Source organism: Bombina bombina, chromosome 5 (genome assembly GCF_027579735.1).
Source record: "Bombina bombina isolate aBomBom1 chromosome 5, aBomBom1.pri, whole genome shotgun sequence".
NCBI classification, from domain to species: domain Eukaryota; kingdom Metazoa; phylum Chordata; class Amphibia; order Anura; family Bombinatoridae; genus Bombina; species Bombina bombina.
In genome coordinates, this window is record NC_069503.1 from 1,084,554,273 (window position 1) to 1,084,581,101 (window position 26,829).

Here is a 26,829-nt window from a genome sequence, read left to right on the forward strand (position 1 = left end):
TTTGTTGCACAATTTGGATGTTGTTCGCGCTCTAAAATTCTATTTAGATGCTACAAAGGATTTTAGACAAACATCTTCCTTGTTTGTTGTTTATTCCGGTAAAAGGAGAGGTCAAAAAGCAACTTCTACCTCTCTCTCTTTTTGGATTAAAAGCATCATCAGATTGGCTTACGAGACTGCCGGACGGCAGCCTCCCGAAAGAATCACAGCTCATTCCACTAGGGCTGTGGCTTCCACATGGGCCTTCAAGAACGAGGCTTCTGTTGATCAGATATGTAGGGCAGCGACTTGGTCTTCACTGCACACTTTTACCAAATTTTACAAGTTTGATACTTTTGCTTCTTCTGAGGCTATTTTTGGGAGAAAGGTTTTGCAAGCCGTGGTGCCTTCCATTTAGGTGACCTGATTTGCTCCCTCCCTTCATCCGTGTCCTAAAGCTTTGGTATAGGTTCCCACAAGTAAGGATGACGCCGTGGACCGGACACACCTATGTTGGAGAAAACAGAATTTATGTTTACCTGATAAATTACTTTCTCCAACGGTGTGTCCGGTCCACGGCCCGCCCTGGTTTTTTTAATCAGGTCTGATAATTTTTTTCTTTAACTACAGTCACCACGGTACCATATGGTTTCTCCTATGCAAATATTCCTCCTTAACGTCGGTCGAATGACTGGGGTAGGCGGAGCCTAGGAGGGATCATGTGACCAGCTTTGCTGGGCTCTTTGCCATTTCCTGTTGGGGAAGAGAATATCCCACAAGTAAGGATGACGCCGTGGACCGGACACACCGTTGGAGAAAGTAATTTATCAGGTAAACATAAATTCTGTTTTTCTGTGACACTCTAAGCTATGGTTGGGCACTTTGTTTATAAAGTTCTAAATATATGTATTCAAACATTTATTTGCCTTGACTCAGAATGTTCAACATTCCTTATTTTCAGACAGTCAGTTTCATATTTGGGATAATGCATTTGAATCAAACATTTTTTCTTACCTTAAAAATTTGACTCTTTTTTTCCCTGTGGGCTGTTAGGCTCGCGGGGGCTGAAAATGCTTCATTTTATTGCGTCATTCTTGGCGCGGACTTTTTTGGCGCAAAAAATCTTTTCCGTTTCCGGCGTCATACGTGTCGCCGGAAGTTGCGTCATTTTTTGACGTTCTTTTGCGCCAAAAATGTCGGCGTTCCGGATGTGGCGTCATTTTTGGCGCCAAAAGCATTTAGGCGACAAATAATGTGGGCGTCTTATTTGGCGCTAAAAAATATGGGCGTCGCTTTTGTCTCCACATTATTTAAGTCTCATTTTTCATTGCTTCTGGTTGCTAGAAGCTTGTTCTATGGCATTTTTTCCCATTCCTGAAACTGTCATTTAAGGAATTTGATCAATTTTGCTTTATATGTTGTTTTTTTCTCTTACATATTGCAAGATGTCTCACGTTGCATCTGAGTCAGAAGATACTTCAGGAAAATCGCTGTCTAGTGCTGGAACTACCAAAGCTAAGTGTATCTGCTGTAAACTTTTGGTAGCTATTCCTCCGGCTGTTGTTTGTATTAATTGTCATGACAAACTTGTTAATGCAGATAATATTTCCTTTAGTAATGTACCATTGCCTGTTGCAGTTCCTTCAACATCTAAGGTGCAGAATGTTCCTGATAACATAAGAGATTGTGTTTCTGAATCCATCAAGAAGGCTATGTCTGTTATTTCTCCTTCTAGAAAACATAAAAAATCTTTTAAAACTTCTCTCCCTACAGATGAATTTTTAAATGAACATCATCATTCTGATTCTGATGACTCTTCTGGTTCAGAGGATTCTGTCTCAGAGATTGATGCTGATAAATCTTCATATTTATTTAAAATGGAATTTATTCGTTCTTTACTTAAAGAAGTACTAATTGCTTTAGAAATAGAGGATTCTGGTCCTCTTGATACTAATTCTAAACGTTTAGATAAGGTATTTAAATCTCCTGTGGTTATTCCAGAAGTTTTTCCTGTTCCTAATGCTATTTCTGAAGTAATTTCTAAAGAATGGGATAAATTGGGTAATTCATTTACTCCTTCTAAACGTTTTAAGCAATTATATCCTGTGCCGTCTGACAGATTAGAATTTTGGGACAAAATCCCTAGAGTTGATGGGGCTATTTCTACCCTTGCTAAACGTACTACTATTCCTACGTCAGATGGTACTTCGTTTAAGGATCCTTTAGATAGGAAAATTGAATCCTTTCTAAGAAAAGCTTATCTGTGTTCAGGTAATCTTCTTAGACCTGCTATATCATTGGCTGATGTTGCTGCAGCTTCAACTTTTTGGTTGGAAACTTTAGCGCAACAAGTAACGGATCATGATTCTCATAATATTATTATTCTTCTTCAGCATGCTAATAATTTTATCTGTGATGCCATTTTTGATATTATCAGAGTTGATGTCAGGTTTATGTCTCTAGCTATTTTAGCTAGAAGAGCTTTATGGCTTAAGACTTGGAATGCTGATATGGCTTCTAAATCAACTCTACTTTCCATTTCTTTCCAGGGTAACAAATTTTCTTTCATGTAATTAGCAAGAGTCCATGAGCTAGTGACGTATGGGATATACATTCCTACCAGGAGGGGCAAAGTTTCCCAAACCTCAAAATGCCTATAAATACACCCCTCACCACACCCACAATTCAGTTTTACAAACTTTGCCTCCGATGGAGGTGGTGAAGTAAGTTTGTGCTAGATTCTACGTTGATATGCGCTCCGCAGCAAGTTGGAGCCCGGTTTTCCTCTCAGCGTGCAGTGAATGTCAGAGGGATGTGAGGAGAGTATTGCCTATTTGAATGCAGTGATCTCCTTCTAAGGGGTCTATTTCATAGGTTCTCTGTTATCGGTCGTAGAGATTCATCTCTTACCTCCCTTTTCAGATCGACGATATACTCTTATATATACCATTACCTCTGCTGATTCTCGTTTCAGTACTGGTTTGGCTATCTACTATATGTAGATGAGTGTCCTGGGGTAAGTAAGTCTTATTTTCTGTGACACTCCTAGCTATGGTTGGGCACTTTGTTTATAAAGTTCTAAATATATGTATTCAAACATTTATTTGCCTTGACTCAGAATGTTCAACTTTCCTTATTTTCAGACAGTCAGTTTCATATTTGGGATAATGCATTTTAACATTTTTCTTACCTTAAAATTTGACTTTTTCCCTGTGGTCTGTTAGGCTCGTGGGGGCTGAAAATGCTTCATTTTATTGCGTCATTCTTGGCGCGGACTTTTTTGGCGCAAAAATTCTATTTCCGTTTCCGGCGTCATACGTGTCGCCGGAAATTGCGTCATTTTTTGACGTTATTTTGCGCCAAAAATGTCGGCGTTCCGGATGTGGCGTCATTTTTGGCGCCAAAAAGCATTTAGGCGCCAAATAATGTGGGCGTCTTATTTGGCGCGAAAAAATATGGGCGTCACTTTTGTCTCCACATTATTTAAGTCTCATTTTTTATTGCTTCTGGTTGCTAGAAGCTTGTTCTTTGGCATTTTTTCCCATTCCTGAAACTGTCATTTAAGGAATTTGATCAATTTTGCTTTATATATATGTTGTTTTTTCTCTTACATATTGCAAGATGTCTCACGTTGCATCTGAGTCAGAAGATACTACAGGAAAATCGCTGTCAAGTGCTGAATCTACCAAAGCTAAGTGTATCTGCTGTAAACTTTTGGTAGCTATTCCTCCAGCTGTTGTTTGTATTGATTGTCATGACAAACTTGTTAAAGCAGATAATATTTCCTTTAGTAAAGTACCATTGCCTGTTGCAGTTCCTTCAACATCTAAGGTGCAGAATGTTCCTGATAATATAAGAGATTTTGTTTCTGAATCCATAAAGAAGGCTATGTCTGTTATTTCTCCTTCTAGTAAACGTAAAAAATCTTTTAAAACTTCTCTCCCTACAGATGAATTTTTAACTGAACATCATCATTCTGATTCTGATGATTCCTCTGGTTCAGAGGATTCTGTCTCAGAGGTTGATGCTGATAAATCTTCATATTTATTTAAAATGGAATTTATTCGTTCTTTACTTAAAGAAGTCCTAATTGCTTTAGAAATAGAGGATTCTGGTCCTCTTGATACTAAATCTAAACGTTTAAATAAGGTTTTTAAATCTCCTGTAGTTATTCCAGAAGTTTTTCCTGTTCCTTATGCTATTTCTGCAGTAATTTCCAAAGAATGGGATAATTTGGGTAATTCATTTACTCCTTCTAAACGTTTTAAGCAATTATATCCTGTGCCGTCTGACAGATTAGAATTTTGGGACAAGATCCCTAAAGTTGATGGGGCTATTTCTACCCTTGCTAAACGTACTACTATTCCTACGTCAGATGGTACTTCGTTTAAGGATCCTCTAGATAGGAAAATTGAGTCCTTTCTAAGAAAAGCTTATCTGTGTTCAGGTAATCTTCTTAGACCTGCTATATCTTTGGCTGATGTTGCTGCGGCTTCAACTTTTTGGTTGGAAACTTTAGCGCAACAAGTAACACATCGTGATTCTCATGATATTATTATTCTTCTTCAACATGCTAATAATTTTATCTATGATGCCATTTTTGATATTATCAGAGTTGATGTCAGGTTTATGTCTCTAGCTATTTTAGCTAGAAGAGCTTTATGGCTTAAAACTTGGAATGCTGATATGGCTTCTAAATCAACTTTACTTTCCATTTCTTTCCAGGGTAACAAATTATTTGGTTCTCAGTTGGATTCCATTATTTCAACTGTTACTGGTGGGAAAGGAACTTTTTTACCACAGGATAAAAAATCTAAAGGTAAAAACAGGGCTAATAATCGTTTTCGTTCCTTTCGTTTCAACAAAGAACAAAAGCCTGATCCTTCATCCTCAGGAGCAGTTTCAGTTTGGAGACTATCTCCAGTTTGGAATAAATCCAAGCCAGCTAGAAAGGCAAAGCCTGCTTCTAAGTCCACATGAAGGTGCGGCCCTCATTCCAGCTCAGCTGGTAGGGGGCAGGTTACGTTTTTTCAAGGAAATTTGGATCAATTCTGTTCACAATCTTTGGATTCAGAGCATTGTTTCAGAAGGGTACAGAATTGGTTTCAAGTTGAGACCTCCTGCAAAGAGATTTTTTCTTTCCCGTGTCCCAGTAAATCCAGTAAAAGCTCAAGCATTTCTGAAATGTGTTTCAGATCTAGAGTTGACTGGAGTAATTATGCCAGTTCCAGTTCCGGAACAGGGGATGGGGTTTTATTCAAATCTCTTCATTGTACCAAAGAAGGAGAATTCTTTCAGACCAGTTCTGGATCTAAAAATTTTGAATCGTTATGTAAGGATACCAACATTCAAGATGGTAACTGTAAGGACTATCTTACCTTTTGTTCAGCAAGGGAATTATATGTCCACAATAGGTTTACAGGATGCATATCTGCATATTCCGATTCATCCAGATCATTATCAGTTCCTGAGATTCTCGTTTCTGGACAAGCATTACTAGTTTGTGGCTCTGCCGTTTGGCCTAGCTACAGCTCCAAGAATTTTTACAAAGGTTCTCGGTGCCCTGCTGTCTGTAATCAGAGAACAGGGTATTGTGGTATTTCCTTATTTGGACGATATCTTGGTACTTGCTCAGTCTTTACATTTAGCAGAATCTCATACGAATCGACTTGTGTTGTTTCTTCAAGATCATGGTTGGAGGATCAATTTACCAAAAAGTTCTTTGATTCCTCAGACAAGGGTAACCTTTCTGGGTTTCCAGATGGATTCAGTGTCCATGACTCTGTCTTTAACAGACAAGAGACGTCTAAAGTTGATTTCAGCTTGTCGAAACCTTCAGTCACAATCATTCCCTTCGGTAGCCTTATGCATGGAAATTCTAGGTCTTATGACTGCTGCATCGGACGCGATCCCCTTTGCTCGTTTTCACATGCGACCTCTTCAGCTCTGTATGCTGAAGCAATGGTGCAAGGATTACACGAAGATATCTCAATTAATATCTTTAAAACCGATTGTTCGACACTCTCTAACATGGTGGACAGATCACCATCGTTTAATTCAGGGGGCTTCTTTTGTGCTTCCGACCTGGACTGTAATTTCAACAGATGCAAGTCTCACAGGTTGGGGAGCTGTGTGGGGATCTCTGACGGCACAAGGAGTTTGGGAATCTCAGGAGGTGAGATTACCGATCAATATTTTGGAACTCCGTGCAATTTTCAGAGCTCTTCAGTTTTGGCCTCTGCTGAAGAGAGAATCGTTCATTTGTTTTCAGACAATGTCACAACTGTGGCATACATCAATCATCAAGGAGGGACTCACAGTCCTCTGGCTATGAAAAAAGTATCTCGAATTTTGGTTTGGGCGGAATCCAGCTCCTGTCTAATCTCTGCGGTTCATATCCCAGGTATAGACAATTGGGAAGCGGATTATCTCAGTCGCCAAACGTTGCATCCGGGCGAATGGTCTCTTCACCCAGAGGTATTTCTTCAGATTGTTCAAATGTGGGAACTTCCAGAAATAGATCTGATGGCGTCCCATCTAAACAAGAAACTTCCCAGGTATCTGTCCAGATCCCGGGATCCTCAGGCGGAGGCAGTGGATGCATTATCACTTCCTTGGAAGTATCATCCTGCCTATATCTTTCCGCCTCTAGTTCTTCTTCCAAGAGTAATCTCCAAGATTCTGAAGGAATGCTCGTTTGTTCTGCTGGTAGCTCCGGCATGGCCTCACAGGTTTTGGTATGCGGATCTTGTCCGGATGGCCTCTTGCCAACCGTGGACTCTTCCGTTAAGACCAGACCTTCTGTCACAAGGTCCTTTTTTCCATCAGGATCTGAAATCCTTAAATTTAAAGGTATGGAGATTGAACGCTTGATTCTTGGTCAAAGAGGTTTCTCTGACTCTGTGATTAATACTATGTTACAGGCTCGTAAATCTGTATCTCGAGAGATATATTATAGAGTCTGGAAGACTTATATTTCTTGGTGTCTTTCTCATCATTTTTCCTGGCATTCTTTTAGAATACCGAGAATTTTACAGTTCCTTCAGGATGGTTTAGATAAGGGTTTGTCCGCAAGTTCTTTGAAAGGACAAATCTCTGCTCTTTCTGTTCTTTTTCACAGAAAGATTGCTATTCTTCCTGATATTCATTGTTTTGTACAAGCTTTGGTTCGTATAAAACCTGTCATTAAGTCAATTTCTCCTCCTTGGAGTTTGAATTTGGTTCTGGGAGCTCTTCAAGCTCCTCCGTTTGAACCTATGCATTCATTGGACATTAAATTACTTTCTTGGAAAGTTTTGTTCCTTTTGGCCATCTCTTCTGCCAGAAGAGTTTCTGAATTATCTGCTCTTTCTTGTGAGTCTCCTTTTCTGATTTTTCATCAGGATAAGGCGGTGTTGCGAACTTCTTTTGAATTTTTACCTAAAGTTGTGAATTCCAACAACATTAGTAGAGAAATTGTGGTTCCTTCATTATGTCCTAATCCTAAGAATTCTAAGGAGAAATCGTTGCATTCTTTGGATGTTGTTAGAGCTTTGAAATATTATGTTGAAGCTACGAAATCTTTTCGTAAGACTTCTAGACTATTTGTTATCTTTTCCGGTTCTAGAAAAGGCCAGAAAGCTTCTGCCATTTCTTTGGCATCTTGGTTGAAATCTTTAATTCATCTTGCCTATGTTGAGTCGGGTAAAATTCCGCCTCAGAGGATTACAGCTCATTCTACTAGGTCAGTTTCTACTTCCTGGGCGTTTAGGAATGAAGCTTCGGTTGACCAGATATGCAAAGCAGCGACTTGGTCCTCTTTGCATACTTTTACTAAATTCTACCATTTTGATGTATTTTCTTCTTCTGAAGCAGTTTTTGGTAGAAAAGTACTTCAGGCAGCGGTTTCAGTTTGAATCTTCTGCTTATGTTTTTCGTTAAACTTTATTTTGGGTGTGGATTATTTTCAGCAGGAATTGGCTGTCTTTATTTTATCCCTCCCTCTCTAGTGACTCTTGTGTGGAAAGATCCACTTCTTGGGTAGTCATTATCCCATACGTCACTAGCTCATGGACTCTTGCTAATTACATGAAAGAAAACATAATTTATGTAAGAACTTACCTGATAAATTCATTTCTTTCATATTAGCAAGAGTCCATGAGGCCCGCCCTTTTTTTGTGGTGGTTATGATTTTGTATAAAGCACAATTATTCCAATTCCTTATTTTATATGCTTTCGCACTTTTTTATCACCCCACTTCTTGGCTATTCGTTAAACTGAATTGTGGGTGTGGTGAGGGGTGTATTTATAGGCATTTTGAGGTTTGGGAAACTTTGCCCCTCCTGGTAGGAATGTATATCCCATACGTCACTAGCTCATGGACTCTTGCTAATATGAAAGAAATGAATTTATCAGGTAAGTTCTTACATAAATTATGTTATTTGGTTCTCAGTTGGATTCTATTATCTCAACTGTTACTGGTGGGAAAGGAACTTTTTTACCACAGGATAAAAAATCTAAGGGTAAAAACAGGGCTAATAATCGTTTTCGTTCCTTTCGTTTCAACAAAGAACAAAAGCCTGATCCTTCATCCTCAGGAGCAGTTTCAGTTTGGAAACCATCTCCAGTCTGGAATAAATCCAAGCCTTCTAGAAAGGCAAAGCCTGCTTCTAAGTCCACATGAAGGTGCGGCCCTCATTCCAGCTCAGCTGGTAGGGGGCAGGTTACGTTTTTTCAAAGAAATTTGGATCAATTCTGTTCACAATCTTTGGATTCAGAACATTGTTTCAGAAGGGTACAGAATTGGTTTCAAGATGAGACCTCCTGCAAAGAGATTTTTTCTTTCCCGTGTCCCAGTAAATCCAGTGAAAGCTCAAGCATTTCTGAATTGTGTTTCAGATCTAGAGTTGGCTGGAGTAATTATGCCAGTTCCAGTTTCGGAACAGGGGATGGGGTTTTATTCAAATCTCTTCATTGTACCAAAGAAGGAGAATTCCTTCAGACCAGTTCTGGATCTAAAAATATTGAATCGTTATGTAAGGATACCAACGTTCAAAATGGTAACTGTAAGGACTATCTTGCCTTTTGTTCAGCAAGGGCATTATATGTCCGCAATAGATTTACAGGATGCATATCTGCATATTCCGATTCATCCAGATCATTATCAGTTCCTGAGATTCTCTTTTCTGGACAAGCATTACCAGTTTGTGGCTCTGCCGTTTGGCCTAGCTACAGCTCCAAGAATTTTTACAAAGGTTCTCGGTGCCCTTCTGTCTGTAATCAGAGAACAGGGTATTGTGGTATTTCCTTATTTGGACGATATCTTGGTACTTGCTCAGTCTTTACATTTAGCAGAATCTCATACGAATCGACTTGTGTTGTTTCTTCAAAATCATGGTTGGAGGATCAATTTACCAAAAAGTTCATTGATTCCTCAGACAAGGGTAACCTTTCTGGGTTTCCAGATAGATTCAGTGTCCATGACTCTGTCTTTAACAGACAAGAGACGTCTAAAATTGATTTCAGCTTGTCGAAACCTTCAGTCACAATCATTCCCTTCGGTAGCCTTATGCATGGAAATTCTAGGTCTTATGAGTGCTGCATCGGACGCGATCCCCTTTGCTCGTTTTCACATGCGACCTCTTCAGCTCTGTATGCTGAATCAATGGTGCAAGGATTACACAAAGATCTCTCAATTAATATCTTTAAAACCGATTGTACGACACTCTCTAACGTGGTGGACAGATCACCATCGTTTAATTCAGGGGGCTTCTTTTGTGCTTCCGACCTGGACTGTAATTTCAACAGATGCAAGTCTCACAGGTTGGGGAGCAGTGTGGGGATCTCTGATAGCACTAGGAGTTTGGGAATCTCAGGAGGTGAGATTACCGATCAATATTTTGGAACTCCGTGCAATTTTCAGAGCTCTTCAGTTTTGGCCTCTTCTGAAGAGAGAATCGTTCATTTGTTTTCAGACAGACAATGTCACAACTGTGGCATACATCAATCATCAAGGAGGGACTCACAGTCCTCTGGCTATGAAAGAAGTATCTCGAATTCTGGTTTGGGCGGAATCCAGCTCCTGTCTAATCTCTGCGGTTCATATCCCAGGTATAGACAATTGGGAAGCGGATTATCTCAGTCGCCAAACGTTGCATCCGGGCGAATGGTCTCTTCACCCAGAGGTATTTCTTCAGATTGTTCAAATGTGGGAACTTCCAGAAATAGATCTGATGGCGTCTCATCTAAACAAGAAACTTCCCAGGTATCTGTCCAGATCCCGGGATCCTCAGGCGGAGGCAGTGGATGCATTATCACTTCCTTGGAAGTATCATCCTGCCTATATCTTTCCGCCTCTAGTTCTTCTTCCAAGAGTAATCTCCAAGATTCTGAAGGAATGCTCGTTTGTTCTGCTGGTAGCTCCGGCATGGCCTCACAGGTTTTGGTATGCGGATCTTGTCCGGATGGCCTCTTGCCAACCGTGGACTCTTCCGTTAAGACCAGACCTTCTGTCGCAAGGTCCTTTTTCCCATCAGGATCTGAAATCCTTACATTTAAAGGTACGCTTGATTCTTGGTCAAAGAGGTTTCTCTGACTCTGTGATTAATACTATGTTACAGGCGCGTAAATCTGTATCTAGAGAGAGATATTATAGAGTCTGGAAGACCTATATTTCTTGGTGTCTTTCTCATCATTTTTCTTGGCATTCTTTTAGAATACCGAGAATTTTACAGTTTCTTCAGGATGGTTTAGATAAGGGTTTGTCCTCAAGTTCCTTGAAAGGTCAAATCTCTGCTCTTTCTGTTCTTTTTCACAGAAAGATTGCTATTCTTCCTGATATTCATTGTTTTTTACAAGCTTTGGTTCGTATAAAACCTGTCATTAAGTCAATTTCTCCTCCTTGGAGTTTGAATTTGGTTCTGGGGGCTCTTCAAGCTCCTCCGTGTGAACCTATGCATTCATTGGACATTAAATTACTTTCTTGGAAAGTTTTGTTCCTTTTGGCAATCTCTTCTGCCAGAAGAGTTTCTGAATTATCTGCTCTTTCTTGTGAGTCTCCTTTTCTGATTTTTCATCAGGATAAGGCGGTGTTGCGAACTTCTTTTGAATTTTTACCTAAAGTTGTGAATTCCAACAACATTAGTAGAGAAATTGTGGTTCCTTCATTATGTCCTAATCCTAAGAATTCTAAGGAGAAATCGTTGCATTCTTTGGATGTTGTTAGAGCTTTGAAATATTATGTTGAAGCTACTAAGTCTTTCCGAAAGACTTCTAGTTTATTTGTTATCTTTTCCGGTTCTAGAAAAGGCCAGAAAGCTTCTGCCATTTCTTTGGCATCTTGGTTGAAATCTTTAATTCATCTTGCCTATGTTGAGTCGGGTAAAACTCCGCCTCAGAGGATCACAGCTCATTCTACTAGGTCAGTTTCTACTTCCTGGGCGTTTAGGAATGAAGCTTCGATTGATCAGATTTGCAAAGCAGCAACTTGGTCCTCTTTGCATACTTTTACTAAATTCTACCATTTTGATGTATTTTCTTCTTCTGAAGCAGTTTTTGGTAGAAAAGTACTTCAGGCAGCGGTTTCAGTTTGAATCTTCTGCTTATGTTTTTCATTAAACTTTATTTTGGGTGTGGATTATTTTCAGCAGGAATTGGCTGTCTTTATTTTATCCCTCCCTCTCTAGTGACTCTTGTGTGGAAAGATCCACATCTTGGGTAGTCATTATCCCATACGTCACTAGCTCATGGACTCTTGCTAATTACATGAAAGAAAACATAATTTATGTAAGAACTTACCTGATAAATTCATTTCTTTCATATTAGCAAGAGTCCATGAGGCCCGCCCTTTTTTTGTGGTGGTTATGATTTTTGTATAAAGCACAATTATTCCAATTCCTTATTTTATATGCTTTCGCACTTTTTTATCACCCCACTTCTTGGCTATTCGTTAAACTGAATTGTGGGTGTGGTGAGGGGTGTATTTATAGGCATTTTGAGGTTTGGGAAACTTTGCCCCTCCTGGTAGGAATGTATATCCCATACGTCACTAGCTCATGGACTCTTGCTAATATGAAAGAAATGAATTTATCAGGTAAGTTCTTACATAAATTATGTTTTTCTGTAGTGTAGGATCCCATCCCTCCCTCTTCCCTGTTTAACATGTTTTTTATAGGATAGGGAACCCTACCCCTCCCTCACCCTCTTCCGCTGGACCGCCCACCTTCCTCCCTCCTACCTTCCCACTGGCACCGATGGTGGATCGATACAGAGAAAGACACAGGCATTGTCACTCTCTGTAATGATTGGCGATCTGACTTCATATGGTAAGGGAGCATGCTCAGTCTCCACAGTCTCAGCTAATGGCGGGGGCCGCAGCATGCACCTCTGTGTTAGACGTAGGTACTTCATCAACACAGTGCGCCTGATAGACCGGTTCCAAGGAGCAAACCTTGTGCATTCGTCATTTTCTAAATGTTAGCCATAGTCTTTATTCTATTAAACTAATTCACTTGAACATATGCAAAATGAATTATTAACTATCATATTCACAAGGCCAGGGATAAAATACAGCAAGTTCAGAGCAAGACAGAATTCATTGAGTACTATTTTCAAAACAGATAAATGTGTATAGAAGGGTGATTACACCAGTATCCAAGCAGGGTACCTAGAGGGCATGGCAGGATAATAACTACACCAATGTAAAGATGAACTATACCTGCTAGAACACTTATACAGAATCTCCTAAATAAAAAGATTTTATTAAGTGTGCACACTATATAAATATATTACACTTTTACATTCTTAAAACAATGTAAGAAGTAATGTTTAAAAATCTGCTTTGGTCTCATTATTCTTTGTTGAAGAGAAGCACTGCTGCCACCTAGTGCTCTTGCAAATGTGTAGCATTGTTAAAAGCATTCTTGCAAAACTGCTGCTATAGAATACTCCAGACAGGTGCATGAGTCTACGTACTTGCTCTTCAACAAAGGATACAAAGAGAATTGTCAATATGTTAATAAAGTAAACTGGAAAGTTTATAAAAGTTTATACCTTATCTGAATAATGAAAGATCTTTTGGGCTTTTCTTTCCCTTTAATCTCCGCATGTAAACGCAGGGTTAGTGAAATAGTTTCTCCCACATTTTTCAGTATTGAATGCAAGTGGTAGAAAAGTTTTGGAAATGGGCACAACTGTAGAAGCAAAGTTGTTCTTTCTGTGCAAGAAATGTGATTGCCATGAAACATTCCCTAGAGTTTCCCAGATAGGTTGTATGTGAGCTATATTATGCTGTGCTCCTGATACCACCTCAAGTGGGGACTCAGTGGCTTGCTTAGTGATTACTTTAGCCGGATAATTATAAATAGATAATCCAAAGAACCAGACACCCACAGTGGTTAATCACCCTACTTGGTCTTTATCTGTATTCTAGCTGCTATAGTGCAACCTTGTATTGGTTTTATTGAGGTATGCATTTGCTTGTGTTATAGAGAAGTATATTTTGAAAACTATACAGTTGAATTCCACAAGAGGTACTAATGACAAACACTGTGGTGGAAATCCTTGGATAAGCATACAGCTATCCTACAAACTAGATAAGTTAAACTTTTAGGAAATATCGGGCAGACTTTCTGTGCTTGTGGCTCTTACAGTTGTTCTCATAAGTTTACATACCCTGGAAGAAATTATGATTTCTTGGCCATTTTTCAGAGAATAGGAATGATAACACAAAAACTTTTCTTTCACTCATGGTTAGTGTTTGGCTGAAGCCATTTATGATCAGTCAACTGTGTTTACTCTTTTTAAATAATAATGACTACAGAAACTACCCAAATGACCCTGATCAAAAGTTTACATACCCTGGTGATTTTGGCCTGATTACATGCACACAATTTGACACAAAGGGGGTTGAATGGTTATTAAACGTAACCATCCTTACCTGTGATTTGTTTGCTTGTAATTAGTGTGTGTGTGTTTATAAAAGAAGTATTTTTCCAGCCTCCAGTTAAACTTTAAAAAGACCTTTATTCATTTCTTACAGGGTCCATCATATCAACAACGTTTCAAACCTATGCCAGGTTCTTAATCATGTCATGACATGATTAAGAACCTGGCATAGGTTTGAAACGCTGTTGATATGATGGACCCTGTAAGAAATGAATAAAGGTCTTTTTAAAGTTTAACTGGAGGCTGGAAAAACACTTCTTTTGGATACATATTGGGGTCTGGCTAACCCTTTTCCTGTGCCCCAGAAGGAAAATAGGTGCTGTCTTTCACTATCACATTTATAATGTGTGTATAAAAGGTCAATGAGTTTCTGGACTCCTGACAGACCCTTACATCTTTCATCCTCTGCTGCACTGACATTTTTGTATTCTGTGTCATGGGGAAAGCAAAAGAATTGTCAAAGGATCTTTGGGAAAAGGTAGTTGAACTGTATAAAACAGAAAAGGGCTCTAAAAAGATATCCAAGGAATTGTGAATGCCAATCAGCAGTGTTCAAACTCTAGTGGAAAATGAGGGGTTCTGTTGAAACCAAACCACAGGATGCAAAGAAAAACCCACAATTAACTTCAGGTGAAATACAGGACTCTCCGAAAACATGTGGTGTGGCTGTTTCAAGATGCACAATAAGGAGCCACTTGAAGAAAGATGGGCTGCATGGTCGAGTCGCCAGAAGAAAGCCATTACTATGCAAATGCCACAAAGTATCCCTCTTACAATATGGCAAACAGCACAGAGACAAGCGTCAAACCTTCTGGCACAAAGTCATTTGTAATGATGAGACATAAATTGAGCTTTTTGGCCACAACCACAAATGCTACATTTGGAGAGGAGTCAACAAGGCCTATGATGAAAGGTACACCATTCCTACTGTGAAACACGTAGGTGGATCGCTGATGTTTTGGGGATGTGTGAGCTGCAAAGGCACAGGAAATTTGGTCAGAATTGATGGCTAGATGAATGCAGTATGTTATCAAAAAATACTGGAGGAAATATTGCATTCATTAGCCCGGAAGCTGCGCATGGGACATACTTGGACATTCCAACATGACAATGGTCACAAACACAAGGCGAAGTCATTCATTGGCTAAAGCAGAATAAAGTGAAGGTTCTGGAGTGGCTATCTCAGTATCATTGAGCCACTCTGGGGAGATCTCAAACATGCACTTCATGCAAGGCAGCCCAAGAATTTACAGGAACTGGAGGCTTTTTGCCAGGAAGAATGGACAGCTTTACCATCTGAGAAGATAAAGAGCCTCATCCACAAATACCACAAAAGACTTCAAGCTGTCATTGATGTTAAAGAGGGCAATACACAGAAAGAAGAACTGGGGTATGTAAACTTTTGATCAGGGTCGTTTAGTTAGTTTCTGTTGTCATTATGATTTAAAAAGAGTAAACACAGTTGTTAGATAATAAATGGCTTCAGCCAAACACTAACCATTAGTGAAAAAAAAGTTTTTGTGTTATCATATTTTTGTGGTATCCAGCGAGAAGGCAGAGTCAGGGCAGTACAGAATGGTATTAATAGAGATCACTATACCAGTCTATGATAAAGGGCAAATAATCCAATAAAAAAAAAATTCCTTTGAGAACCGGTGAACAATTGTCTTTTTCAGAGAAGTCCTCCTTGCATAGGGAAAGAGTAGTGATTAGCAGTCAGTTCAAAACGTTCTGCTCTGATTTGGTGTATTCTGGCAGGCATTACAGCCTATCAGTTTGTTGAAAGTCAAACCTTACAGGATTATGCCTCGCAAAACATGCAGTGAGAAGGATGGTCAGATCTTTTAACCTTATCAATGTGATGATGTTAAAGGGACACTAAAGTAACAATTAAAACTGTTTTTGCTCCGACAGAGCATACAGTTTTAAGAGACTTTCCAATTTACTTCTATGATCAATGTTTGCGCATTCTTATTACATACACAAGTTCACAGGGTGTACATATACTAGTCTGTGATTGGCTGATTCTTGTCATAAGAAACGGGGCTGGAAAATGGGGGGGAAATTGGTCAGAAAAAAAATCTGTTATTTTGAAATTTAGAGTAAGTGCTATTGATTGATTTTTTTATTATGCACTTGTTAATTATGCAATTCTAATGTATTTTAGTGATCCTTTAATTGATATTACAAATAGATGCAGCATGCTTCCAGTCACTTGCTACCTACGTTTCCTGTCCCTTCAGTTTAGTTTACTTTAGTCTGTGCTAAGTTGGCCTTTTTTGAACATATTTAAGAAGGCAGATGGTCATGGTAAGCCTGGTATGTCTGTAGATGATATTAAGATTTGCACAGCTTTTGTCTTGGCCAAATAAAAATTCTAATCTATTATTGGATAGGTAGTATTGGCCCTTTAGCAATAGTGTGAGCTGTACTTGCAAAATCCTTTTTGTAGGGTAGGGACCTCATCCATCTTTCTTAGCCTAGATATGCTCAGAACCTTTAATTAAAAGTTGAAATAATTTGTTACGAATGTTACTTTTAAGTTGGGGAGTTGTATATTGAAAAGCATAATGGTGGGATCAAGAGGAAGTTTGCTATTAAATAGGTTGTAGACATAAGATCACTGTCCAAAAAGGATGGGTTTTAGGGCACAATCACCATATATGGAAAAGTGTGCCTGTATTTGTGCCTCCAGTAGCCATTAGTGAATAGATCATTTAAGTCTCTTAATTAAGGCATTAATGTCATTATGTTCAAATTTAGAAGTTTGTTTAATAAGGATGCTGATAATGCCAACTTAGCTGTTGACTTAAACATTTATTTCCATTCTTTTTTTTTTTAATAAATACTAAAGAGTAGTATTATTAATTGATGCCACCATATTAGACCTATCAATTCACTTTAAATGGACAAGGTTCAAAACTAAACAAAATGTATGTAACAATTCCTTGAGAAATGAATAAAACACTAAGAAATATTTCAATTTAAATATTATGCTTGTTGTTTAATTACGATAAATCTATTTTTAGGGACCTATACTGTACAATTCTATGATGGCGTCATCCGGTGCCTGAAAAAGATGCACATTAAATACATGCCTGAAGATGCAAAAGGACAGGTAAAATATATATATTTTATTTTATGTTTAAATAGAGTGGGTATTCATTTTAAAACATTTCTGTGATAAATTAAGGGCAAAGTACAAGTATGTTCAGAAGTGAATACAGTGCCTAGCACATGCATAGTTCATTTGCAGTAATGTCACCTTTTGTTACTTAAAGGGAGATTATGCCCATATGCTAAATCGCATGAAATTGCGGTAGCATAACTGTAAAAAGCTGGCAAGAAGACATCACCTGAACATCTATATTTAAAAAAGGAACTTATTTTACCCTAAAGGGACAGTAAAACACATTTAATTGCAGGACATTTCATTTGTGTAGCTATAGAATAACAAGTCTTAACAATTTTAAAACAAATTAACATCCTTTTCACTGCAGTTATTTATTGCTAACCAAACCCAGCCCACCATTTGCCTTGTTTAGAGGAGGCACAGACGAGAAGACTATCCCGGGTATAAAGTTAGTTTAGAGTGCATTGTTTAGCAGTTGTTATCAGTTAATGCCAATTTGTGAAAGATATATATATAGTAGGGTTAGACTTGAGAAGTCAACAGGGTGCAGTTTAAGTTCTGGGAATTAGAAATAGCTCAAGTTGCATAGCTAAATTACATGAAAAGGGGCAAAATAAATAAGGAAAGTATTGCAACATTGTTTCATTATGCATAACTAAACATCTTATGCAGAAATCTCAAGGTGTTTACGGTCCCTTTAAAAATTTCAGCTTACGAGAGTAAGTGCTCTGTGAACAGTTACCCTTCAGCTACTGTCAGCTGCATGTTGAAGACAAACAAACAAAAACCAGCCAATTGGCTCCATCAGTGCTGATATCACACTTTGCTTTACTGTGATCTTACTGTGATCTCATGAGATTTCTTTAAAATATTAAGAGATTTTGTAGTAAACTTCCTTAAACTGATGAGGGAAATAACATGACTGTGCTTGCTCATGCTAGTCGCACACTTCCTTACAATTCCCAGGGACTATCATCCTGATTGGCTGTTTTAAGTCTTTTTGCAAATGAGATGTGACTACTGGGGACATTTTGAGGTAAATATATATTCCTTTTTTACATAGAGCTACAGTTGATGTTTTTTAGTCAGCTTTTTACTGATATACTGCATCACTTTCAAGTATACTGATATACTGATATACTGCATCACTTTCAAGTACTTCAATATTTTAGTATCACATCCCTTTATAACATATTGAAAAGCTGGTGTTCCCCTTACATAGGTAGAATAAATGAAGTGCACAAAAAATAAGTGTGTAGAACGCGTGTCTAGACTGTAACATTGTTTTTAAAGTTGCACATGATTAAAATGTTTTCTGTCACCAGATTTGAACGGTGCTTGTGCTAAGCAGTTTATGTGCGCTTGAGTCTTATTGTTCTATGGCCCCATGACTGACTATTCATATAGTCAAATGCAGGGAGCACAGGCTGTTTTGGATGTTAGAATAATAGAAAATCATACAAAAAAGGTAATAGATATTTATTTCTTAAGACACAGTGAGTCCATGGAATCATCAATTACTGTTGGGAGGCAAAGAGGAGGAGGCAAAGAGCACCACACAGCAAAGCTGTTAAGTATCATACCCTTCCCACAATCCTCAGTCATTCTCTTTGCCTTCTGTGCAAGGAGAAGGTGAAGTTTTGGTGTCTGTTAAGTATTTCTTCTATCAAGATTTTTTTATTTTGAAAGCCTGAGCAGGTGTACTCTGATCTTTCCTGACAAACTGGGTATAGCTGAACTCCACGTTAGTCTCTTCAGTAGGGCTGTGGTAGCTTTCAAGCAGTTAGCAACTTGTGGGGTGGGCCTCACTGCGGTTTCCTAAAAGATTGCTGCCCTCAAATAGAACGCCAGAATAGACTTACTCTGTTCCTTCTTGTGTCCACAGGTCTCTGTGAGGAGTGGCTTCCTCTCATGCCAGGTGAGCTGTCCTCCTGCTGGACAGTCAAGGGTGCAGGTAAGTGCCATTTTTATTTCTTATGCAAAGGACTCTGGCACTACATCAATTGGATTGTACTTTATATGGGACTTTAACATTTCTTTTACATGATGTACCGAGTCCACGGATTCATCCTAACTTGTGGGATATTGTCCTTCCTGACAGGAAGTAGCAAAGAGAGCACCACAGCAGAGCTATCTATATAGCTCCCCCCTTAACTCCACCCCCCCAGTCATTCTCTTTGCTGGCTCTAAGCAGGAAGAGTAAAGAGAAGAGGTGTTTAAACTGTTAGTTTTATTTTATCTTCAATCAAGTGTTTGTTATTTTTAAATGGTAGTTGAAGATTTCTGCCTGGAGGATGATATAGTTGAAGATTTCAACTGGTAGTTGAAGATTTCTGCCTGGAGGATGACATAGTTGAAGATTTCTGCCTGGAGGATGATGATCTTAGCATTTGTAACTAAGGTCCACTGCTGTTCCCACAGAAGCTGAGGAGTACAGGAAAACTTCAGTGTGAGGAACGGTTTCTAGCTGTACAGCAATGAGGTATGTTCAGTCATATTTTCTGCAGAGACTGTGTTAACTCAGAAAGGCTGACAGTGTTCCCATTAGGGGAAGGGTAAGCAGTAATCCTAGTGTTATCAGAGGTTTTTACTAGCTCGCATAAAGGGTTAATTTTTTGTGGGCACTCAGTTTGTTATGTGAATTTGGGACAAACGTTTTTGTGTCTCGGAGTAACGTTTTCTGTTTTATGGGACATTTGCTTGAGTGTTCTTTGGGGTTGTTTATAACCCACATGTCTTTCAGGCAGGGTTTGTTAGTTTTGTGTAGGCCCCAGCAACATCGAGTGAGGTGGGCGGGGCCTACATTTACAAGCAGCAAGCAACTTCTCCTGAGGTCCTGAGAGTCTTCTGAGGGACTAATTGAAGCTTTAAACCCCATATTATCGCTTCCTAAGGGCAGGTATTGCCACAGCAGAGCTGTGGCAAGGTGCTTTAGGGGGTTTTAACCGGTTTTAGACATATTTCAATCCGTTTTTTTCATTTGGGGCTTTATTGCTTATTAACTTGTGGTGCAATCCTTCTAAAGCTTAGTGGGGGTACACTGTTAAAATTTCAGAAAAATTGAAGCAATTTTAACCTGTTTTGCAGTTTGTGTATGCCTTTTTTTCTCTTAAAGGCACAGTACCGTTTTTGCAAATTTGTATTTTTTTCATTAAATAAAGTGTTTTCCAAGCTTGCTTGCTTTATTACTAGTCTGTTAAACATGTCTGACACTGAGGAAACTCATTGTTAAATTTGTTTAGAAGCCATTGTGGAACCCCCTCTTAGAATGTGTCCCACTTGTACTGATATGTCTATAAATTGCAAACAGCATATTTTGACTTATAAAGGTTTGGCATTAGATGATTCTCAGACAGAAGGAAATCGGGTTTTGCCATCTAGTTCTCCCCAAGTGTCACAACCAGTAACGCCCGCACAAGCGAGGCCAAGTACTTCTAGTGCGTCTAATTCTTTCACCTTGCAAGATATGGCTTCAGTTATGAATACTACCCTCACAGAGGTTTTATCTAGGCTGCCTGGGTTGCAAGGGAAGCGCAGTATCTCTGGGTTAAGAACAAATGCTGAGCCTTCTGACACTTTAGTAGCCGTATCCGATATTCCCTCACAATGTTCTGAAGTAGGGATGAGGGATTTGCTGTCTGAGGGAGAGATTTCTGATTCAGGAAAGATGTTCCCTCAGACAGATTCAGATATGATGGCATTTAAATTTAAGCTAGAGCACCTCCGCTTATTGCTCAGGGAGGTTTTAGCTACTCTGGATGATTGTGACCCTATTGTAGTTCCAGAGAAATTGTGTAAAATGGACAAATATTTAGAGGTTCCTGTTTACACTGATGTGTTTCCGGTCCCTAAGAGGATTTTGGATATTGTTACTAAGGAGTGGGATAAACCAGGTATTCCGTTCTCTCCCCCTCCTGTTTTTAAGAAAATGTTTCCCATTTCTGACACGATAAAGGACTCATGGCAGACGGTCCCTAAGGTGGAGGGAGCTATTTCTACCCTGGCTAAGCGTACAATTTTACCTATTGAAGACGGTTGTGATTTCATTGATCCTATGGATAAAAAATTTGAGGGTCTCCTAAAGAAAATTTTTGTTCATCAAGGTTTTCTTCAACCTATAGCATGCATTGTTCTTGTAACCACTGCAGCTGCCTTTTGGTTTGAGGCTCTAGAAGAGGCTCTTCAGATGGAGTCCCCACTAGATGATATTTTGGACAGAATTAAGTTGGCTAATTCTTTTCATCTTGCTAAATTAGCGGCTAAGAATTCAGGTTTTGCTATTTTAGCGCATAGAGCGTTATGGCTTAAGTCCTGGTCAGCTGATGTGTCATCTAAATCTAAGCTTTTGTCCATCCCTTTCAAAGGTAAGGCCCTATTCGGACCTGCATTGAAAGAGATAATTTCAGACATTACTGGAGGGAAGGGTCATACCCTCCCTCAGGATAAGTCACAATCCAAGTAAACCTGGAGACTTAATCAGGCTTGGAACAAGGGTAAACAGGCTAAAAAGCCTGCTGCTGCCACTAAGTCAGCATGAAGGGGTAGCCCCCGATCCGGGACCGGATCTAGTAGGGGGCAAACTCTCTCTTTTTGCTCAGGCCTGGGCAAGAGACATTCAGGATTCCTGGGCAGTAGAAATTGTAACCCAGGGATACCTTCTAGATTTCAAGGATTCCCCTCCAAGGGGGAGGTTCCATATTTCTCAATTGTCTGTAAACCCGACAAAAAGAGAGGCGTTCTTACGCTGTGTAGAAGACCTTTTTACCATGGGAGTGATCTGCCCAGTTCCAAAAGCAGAACAGGGGCAGGGGTTCTACTCCAATCTATTTATAGTTCCCAAAAAGGAGAGAACCTTCAAACCAATTCCTTAGAGTTCTATCTTTCAAGATGGAGACCATTCGGAATATCTTACCATTGATCCAGGAGGGTCAATATATGACCACCGTGGACTTAAAGGATGCGTATCTGCACATTCCTATCCACAAATATCATCACCAGTTCCTCAGGTTCGCCTTTCTGGACAAGCATTTTCAGTTTGTGGCTCTTCCTTTCGGGTTGGCCACGGCACCGCTAATCTTCACGAAGGTGCTAGGGTCCCTTCTGGCGGTTCTAAGGCCACGGGGCATAGCAGTGGCGCCTTATCTAGATGACATTCAAATTCAAGCGTCGTCCTTCCAACTAGCCAAGTCTCACACGGACTTAGTGTTGGCCTTTCTAAGGTCTCACGGGTGGAAAGTGAACGTAAAAAAGAGTTCTCTTTCCCCCCTCACAAGAGTTTCATTTCTAGGGACTCTGATAGACTCGGTGGACATGAAAATATTTCTGACGGAGGTCAGGAAATCAAAGATTTTGTCCACCTGCCGAGCTCTTCATTCCATTCCTCGGCCGTCAGTGGCTCAGTGTATGGAGGTAATCGGACTAATGATAGCGGCAGTGGACATAGTTCCGTTTGCTCGCTTGCATCTCAGACCACTGCAACTATGCATGCTCAATCAGTGGAATGGGGATTATGTGGATTTATCTCCTCAGATAAATCTGGATCAAGAGACCAGAGACTCTCTTCTTTCGTGGTTGTCACAGGATCATCTGTCCCAGGGAATTTGTTTCCGCAGGCCAGAATGGGTTATAGGGACGACGGATGCCAGTCTTCTGGGTTAGGGTGCAGTCTGGAATTCCCTGAAAGCTCAGGGTTTGTGGACTCCGGAGGAGGCTCTCCTACCGATAAATATTCTGGAATTAAGAGCGATATTCAATGCTCTCCAGGCATGTCCTCAGCTGGCTTTGGCCAGATTCATCAGGTTTCAGTCGGACAACATCACGACTCTGGCTTTTATCAATCATCAGGGCGGAACAAAGAGTTCCTTAGGATAATCCAATGGGCAGAGGCTCACTCTTGCCATCTGTCAGCGATCTATATCCCAGGTGTAGAGAACTGTGAGGCAGATTTTCTAAGTCGTCAGACTTTTCATCCGGGGGAGTGGGAAGTCCATCCGGAGGTGTTTGCTCAGCTGGTTCGGCTATTGGGCACACCAGAGTTGGATCTGATGGCGTCTCGTCAGAACGCCAAACTTCCTTGTTACGGCTCCAGGTCAAGGGTTCCTCAGGCTGTACTGATAAATGCTCTAGCAGTACCCTGGTCGTTCATCCTGGCTTATGTGTTTCCACCTTTCCCTCTCCTTCCACGTCTGATTGCCAGAATCAAACAGGAGAGAGCATCGGTGATTTTGATAGCGCCTGCGTGGCCATGCAGGACTTGGTATGCAGACCTGGTGGACATGTCATCCCTTCCACCATGGTCTCTGCCATTGAGACAGGACCTTCTGATTCAAGGTCCATTCAAGCATCTAAATCTAATTTCTCTGCAACTGACTGCTTGGAGATTGAAGGCTTGATTCTATCAAAGCGGGGTTTCTCTGAGTCAGTCATAAATACCTTGATTCAGGCTCGAAAGCCTTTTACCAGGAAAATTTATCATAAGATATTGCGTAAATATCTTTTTTGGTGCAAATCAAAAGGCTTCTCCTGGAGTAAAATCAGGATTCCTAGGATTTTGTCTTTTCTTCAAGAGGGATTGGAGAAAGGATTATCAGCTAGTTCCCTAAAGGGACATATCTGCTCTGTCTATTTTGTTGCACAAGCGTCTGGCAGATGTTCCAGACGTTCAGACTTTTTGTCAGGCTTTAGTTAGAATTAAGCCTGTGTTTAAACCTATTCCTCCGCCATGGAGTCTAAATTTAGTTCTTAGAGTTCTTCAGGGGGTTCTGTTTGAACCCATGCATTCCATAGATATTAAGCTTTTATCTTGGAAAGTTTTCTTCCTAGTTGCTATCTCTTCAGCTCAAAGAGTTTCTGAACTATCTGCATTACAATGTGACTCTCCTTATCTTGTGTTCCATGCTGATAAGGTGGTTTTGCGTACCAAGCCTGGGTTCCTACCTAAGGTTGTTACTAACAGGAATTTCAATCAAGAAATTGTTGTTCCTTCTCTGTGTCCTAATCCTTCTTGTAAGAAGGAACGTCTGTTGCACAACTTGGACGTGGTTCTTGCTTTGAAATTTTATTTGCAGGCAACCAAAGATTTTCGTCAAACATCTTCTTTGTTGTCTATTCTGGAAAGCGTAAGGGTCAAAAGGCTACGGCGACTTCTCTTTCCTTTTGGCTGAAAAGCATCATCCGTTTGGCTTATGAGACTGCTGGACAGCAGCTTCCTGAAAGGATTACATCTCATTCTACTAGAGCAGTAGCTTCCACATGGGCTTTTAAAAATGATGCTTCTGTTGAACAGATTTGCAAGGCTGCGACTTGGTCGTCGCTTCATACCTTTTCAAATTTTTATAAATTTGATACTTTTGCTTCTTTGGAGGCTATTTTTGGGAGAAAGGTTTTGCAAGCAGTGGTGCCTTCCGTTTAGGTTCCTGTCTTGTCCCTCCCTTCATCCGTGTCCTAAAGCTTTGGTATTGGTATCCCACAAGTTAGGATGAATCTGTGGACTCGGTACATCATGCAAAAGAAAACAAAATTTATGCTTACCTGATAAATTTCTTTCTTTTGCGATGTACCGAGTCCACCGCCCGCCCTGTCTATTCAAGACAGTTTTTTTTTATGTAAACTTCAGTCACCTCTGCACCTTATAGTTTCTCCTTTTTTTCCTTGGCCTTCAGTTGAATGACTGGGGGGTGGAGTTAAGGGGGGAGCTGTATAGACAGCTCTGCTGTGGTGCTCTCTTTGCTACTTCCTGACAGGAAGGACAATATCCTACAAGTTAGGATGAATCCATGGACTCGGTACATCACAAAAGAAGGAAATTTATCAGGTAAGCATAAATTTTGTTTCCTGAGACACAGAATTCTTATGGGCAGGAAGCAGGGGACTGCGTGACGTTAGTTAGAGAGTTGGATTTGTTAGGCTGGGTTCCTAATGAATGTTTGGTGGCTCAATATATTTGGCTTGGTGTAGCACTTTTATTTTGTACATTGGGGCTAATAAATAACGCTGCAGTGTATTCTAAGGGGTATGTGTGTTAGCAAGGCCAACGGGACAGCCTCTGACGTCATAGGAGAGGCGGATCCTTCTCTATTCGGCAGTGATTTCATACTTATTTAAATTTTCAAGTCTGTTCAACCTTTTTCTCCAACATTGGTGTGTCCGGTCCACGGCGTCATCCTTACTTGTGGGAATATCTCTTCCCCAACAGGAAATAGCAAAGAGTCCCAGCAAAGCTGGCCATATAGTCCCTCCTAGGCTCCGCCCACCCCAGTCATTCTCTTTGCCGTTGCACAGGCAACATCTCCACGGAGATGGTTAAGAGTATGTGGTGTTTAGTTGTAGTTTTTTTATTCTACTATCAAGAGTTTGTTATTTTAAAATAGTGCTGGTATGTACTATTTACTCTGAAACAGAAAAAAATGAAGATTTCTGTTTGTGAGAGGAAGATGATTTTAGCAGACAGTAACTAAAATCGATTGCTGTTTCCACATAGGACTGTTGAGATGAAGTAACTTCAGTTGGGGGAAACAGTTAGCAGACTTTTCTGCTTAAGGTATGACTAGCCATATTTCGAACAAGACTGTGTAATTCTGGAAGCCTGTCATTTCCCCTCATGGTGACCGGTAAGCCATTTTCTTAGTCTCAAACAGAATAAAGGGCTTAATATGGGCTATAAAACTGGTGGACACTTTTATGGGCTAAATCGATTGCTTTATTTGGATATTTTATACATGTTTATGCTGATAATCACACCTATAAACTAGGGGAACGTTTTTTAACGTCAGGCACTATGTTAGACACCTTTTCCAGTCAGGAAGGGCCTTCCCAGTTGTAGGCTGAGCCTCATATTCGCGCCATTACTGCGCAGTTGTTTTTGAGAGCAAGACATGCAGATGCATGTGTGAGGACCTGAAAGTAGTTGGAAAAGTTCCTAGAAGGCGTCATTTGGTATCGTATTCCCCTCTGGGCTTGGTAAAGTCACAGCAAAGGCTGTAGCTGGGACTGTATAGGGGTTAAATCTGTATGGGTTAAAGCTCTGAAAATTGGTGTGCAATACTTTTAAGGCTTTAAGACACTGTGGTGAAATTTTGGTAAATTTTGAACAATTCCTTCATATTTTTTCACATATTCAGTAATAAAGTGTGCTCTGTTTAAAATTTAAAGAGACAGTAACGGTTTTGTTTTAAAACATTTTTTGTGCTTTATTAACAAGTTTAAGCCTGTTTAACATGTCTGTGCCTTCAGATAAGCTATGTTCTATATGTATGAAAGTCAATGTGTCTCCCCCTTCAAAATTGTGTGATAATTGTGCCATAGCGTCCAAACAATGTAAGGACAATACTGTTACAGATAATGAAGTTGCCCAAGATGATTCATCAGATGAAGGGAGTAGACATGGTTCTACATCATCTCCTTCTGTGTCTATACCAGTTTTGCCCACGCAGGAGGCCCCTAGTACTTCTAGCGCGCCAATGCTTATTACCATGCAACAATTGACTGCTGTAATGGATAACTCCATAGCAAATATTTTATCCAAAATGCCTGCATATCAGAGAAAGCGCGATTGCTCTGTTTTAAACACTGAAGAGCAGGAGGGCGCTGATGATAATTGTTCTGTCATACCCTCACACCAATCTGAAGGGGCCATGAGGGAGGTTTTGTCAGATGGGGAAATTTCAGATTCAGGAAAAATTTCTCAACAGGCTGAACCTTATGTTGTGACATTTAAATTTAAATTAGAACATCTCCGCGCACTGCTTAAGGAGGTGTTATCTACTCTGGATGATTGTGACAACTTGGTCATTCCA

General features: G+C 39.9%; 1 protein-coding gene across 4 annotated transcripts in view; it reads left to right on the forward strand.

Annotated features, from left to right (window-relative positions):
• The window catches only part of PHF20L1 (PHD finger protein 20 like 1), a 584,626-nt gene that overhangs the window by 125,921 nt on the left and 431,876 nt on the right, over positions 1–26,829 (forward strand). For all 4 annotated transcript variants that reach the window (XM_053715368.1, XM_053715369.1, XM_053715370.1 and 1 more), the window contains one exon: positions 16,932–17,020. In XM_053715368.1, coding sequence (XP_053571343.1) covers positions 16,932–17,020 — 89 coding nt within the window. The remainder of the gene's footprint in view (positions 1–16,931; positions 17,021–26,829) is intronic.